The sequence below is a fragment of the Priapulus caudatus genome, unplaced genomic scaffold (assembly GCF_000485595.1).
Source record: "Priapulus caudatus unplaced genomic scaffold, Priapulus_caudatus-5.0.1 Scaffold259, whole genome shotgun sequence".
Lineage (NCBI taxonomy): Eukaryota > Metazoa > Priapulida > Priapulimorpha > Priapulimorphida > Priapulidae > Priapulus > Priapulus caudatus.
In genome coordinates, this window is record NW_014577320.1 from 30,824 (window position 1) to 34,319 (window position 3,496).

A 3,496-nucleotide genomic window follows, 5' to 3' on the forward strand; every position below is an offset into this window, starting at 1 on the left:
GTGTGTGTGTGTGTGTGTGTGTGTGTGTGTGTGTGTGTGTGTGTGTGTGTGTGTGTGTGTGTGTGTATGTGTGTGTGTGTGTGTGTGTGTGTGTGTGTCTGTGTGTGTGTGTTTGTGTGTGGGTGTGCGTGCGCGCGCGCGTGTGTGTGTGCGTGTGTGTGCGCGTGTACGTGTGCGTGTGTGTGAGTGTGCGCGCGCGTGTGTACGAGTGTGTGTGCGTGTGTACGATTGTGTGTGCGTGTGATTGAGTGTGAAAGTGCGATTACTCATTTCCGCTTTTGTAGGCATGGGCAGAGGAACAAATGGGACGCAAATGACGAGGGGAATCTGGTCCACGTCGAGTTTGCCTTTGTGTAAGTGTTGTTGTGTAAGTGTAAGTGTAAGTTGTGTAAGTTGCCTTGCCTAAGTGCTCGAATAATCGAACAGGTTTTGTCAAACATTCTTATATTTCATCAGCTAGGGGCAACGCGAACGTGAACAACAAATTATTACATCGAGATAGCAGTGTGTGAGCCGCTTGTAAAGGCTGGTCTCAGTGCCGGACCTAGACGTGGTTAGGCCCTAAGCCATGGAAAGCTGTAGATGCCCTAATCGGCAATTGTTAGCAGAGAAATTTGGTTAATTAGGTTAAATCATTACTTAAATATAACATATAATAAAACTGTTACAAGTAAAAAAAACTGAGATTTTGAGAGGCCTCTTCAGACTCTGAGGACCTAATAACTGGTTCTATAAGCTGGTTTAACCTGTGTATAAATCCGGCACTGGCTGGTCTGGTTCCTCACGTACTTGAGGGTAGGCGTTTGTGTTTGCTTCCGACAATCCTATGCACCGTCGATCAAGTAGGCGGTGGAAGAAGCGTAAAAAGCTATATGTAAACAAGAGCACATGATAAGTAGCTAGAGATGAGTAAAATAGAGCGGAACAAGGAAAAACACTGAAATCAATGTCTATAAATTTCAGTCGGAATTAAGCAAGGTTGCGTACGTAGTTTGAACAATGTTCATTCGTGCATGTTTTATTCACGTTCGTCTTGTATAGAGAGTAATATTCTTAGCTGGTAATTGTGTTGAGAAAACATGTGAATGACATGCAAATGATTAATAGCAACGCTGTTTGGTAGGTGGACGGCACTGAGGGAACGGTATTCATTCAATAATGACAACGACCCATCCGTGGTTTCTGATGCTGTTGCTAGAGAACCATGGAGTGCTTCTTTCTTCAAACGTTTAAGCACGTTTAGGTGCGCTCAAAACGATAGCTATAGCGAAAATTATGTAATCTTCAGGGGCGGATCCAGGATTTTTGAAAAGAGGGTGTCCAGGAAGAAATAAAGGGCACTTTTTCCTGCTTACTTGTTCTGGTGTTTTAAAAAGCTGCCGAAGGCCATTTAGAGGGGTTTGTGAGACCTTCCAGCAAGATTTTTTTTTTAATTGATGCATTCTGAGAGCATCTGAGCAGTAATTTTTATGTCTAGAATGCAAAAATTTATCAGATCCGGTCCCCCTGACGCCTGCGGACCCCTCTTTGCCAATTTCTAGGTTTTTATAACGAATTTACATATATATAAGTGAATCTTTATCAGAAAAACTAGCGTTAAACAAGATTTTTTATGGAGACAATATAAGAGAAGTGTGTGTGTGTGCGCGCGCGCGCGTGCGTGCGTGCGTGCGTGTGTGTGTATGTTTTTTTTCTTTTTTGTGGTAAAAAGGGGGGTCCGGACCCCCTCGACCCCCCCCTCTCTGGATCCGCCCCTGATCTTACACTCGGGTTAGGCATGTTTGCGGGCACACACAAGCACAAATACACACATGCACGTACATACCCACGCACATGCACATGCACCTACGCACACGCAAACGCGGCCACACGCACGTTTTCATGAACAGCACACTCGCACATGCACCCACGCACGCACAAACGCACGCGCACACGCGCAGTCGTACACATACCCGCTATCTTTGAAAGTTGGTCAACATTAGTAGGAGTCGTTAGTAAGTTGTTTCACTTATTACGACTCTGTGGGAACGTCTAGCTTTGCTAGTTTACGTATTTGCACGTTCATTGTTATTTCGAGAGTACGAGTTAGAATTACCATATTTGTAATTTAAAATAAGAAATTATCTGCTAAACTGCACGAGATCATATATTATATATAAGGAGAAACTAGTCATTTTAACGCACAGAACTGAACATTATTTTTATGTACACTAATTTTTCCAGTAAGGAACATCAGAGGTATGAGGTCTGTGGTCAGCTGTTTGGTAGATTAAAGGTGGCAAGTGAACCCGAGAGGACTCTTCTGCTGAGAGGTTTCAGGCTGCACTCCTGGGGAATTCGTGACTGGGAAATGTACAATAGATACATCGCACACTGGGGATATCTGGAGGTTAAATAGATTAGCGTTTTAACTAAGATATAGCAGGGTCGCGACACAGATTAATGCTAGCCTGCATGCGTTGTACGGGCCCGATATTTGATCTATGAAAGAAAAATGACGATTAATTAATTAATAAATATTTAATTATTATTTATTAAATTAATAATTAAAAGTAATGCGGTGATATCATATTTATTTGTATAACTATGGTGCACTCTCATTCATACATTTAAGCAACATGACTTATTTTCTACCGATCCTACTATTACCCGGATACGATCTAATAAACCAAGGTCGGGCGCTCTACAAATACAAATACCATTTCAATCGCGTGTCATACGTTTTATTGTTAGAAACCATTTATTTCAATATAAATCAAATTCGTGGAGTTTCGAGTTCGAGAAAAAATTAAATATTTAATTCGTGGTTCGCAGTTTTAAGTTGAAATTTCATATTCCGTAGGATGGAACATTCTTCTCGTTTTTGCAACAAGTGTTCCCTCATGTATCTCTCAGTAAGTATTACTATTACTTAGAATCTAACGAAATAGTAAATAAATACACAGCTTATAAATTACGACCAACATAATCAGAGTTATTAAAAACAAACATTGTATAATATTATATATATATATTTAATATATATATATATATTAGGTATATTCATATTTATAGTGTGATTATGGTATAAATCATATATATAATTGTGATAATAAAATAGATATAGTAAATGCTTGAGAACGACGTTCTGCTGGATATGGAAATCCTATTTCTGTTGGAATGTATCTGCCTTATATAGTAACATGGGCACTGAAAGTTACGAGTTATAAACAACTCAACAACCAATTGAACGAGTAATTCAACATGGTAATTTCATTTCATTCGCCGACATGTTATTTCAGTATTGTGTGCGGGTATGTCATCTTACCGTGTGAGCAGACATGCAATCTAAAATCAACTGACCTGCATTTGTCTCTACATGGGGAGTTTACACCACCTTCTGAAAAGTTGCGTTTTAACGCACTTGCAGGTAATTTTATATGCGAATGTAAGTATCTCTCTCTCCCTCTCTCTCTCTCTCTCTCTCTCTCTCTCTCTCTCTCTCTCTCTCTCTCTC

General features: G+C 40.2%; 1 protein-coding gene across 1 annotated transcript in view; it reads left to right on the forward strand.

The window, feature by feature from the left end:
- LOC106808183 overlaps positions 1-3,496 on the forward strand; it is a gene marked incomplete in the record, with an annotated part of 20,642 nt that overhangs the window by 853 nt on the left and 16,293 nt on the right. Inside the window, 1 exon segment of the mRNA XM_014810786.1 lies at positions 285-353. Coding sequence (XP_014666272.1) covers positions 285-353 — 69 coding nt within the window.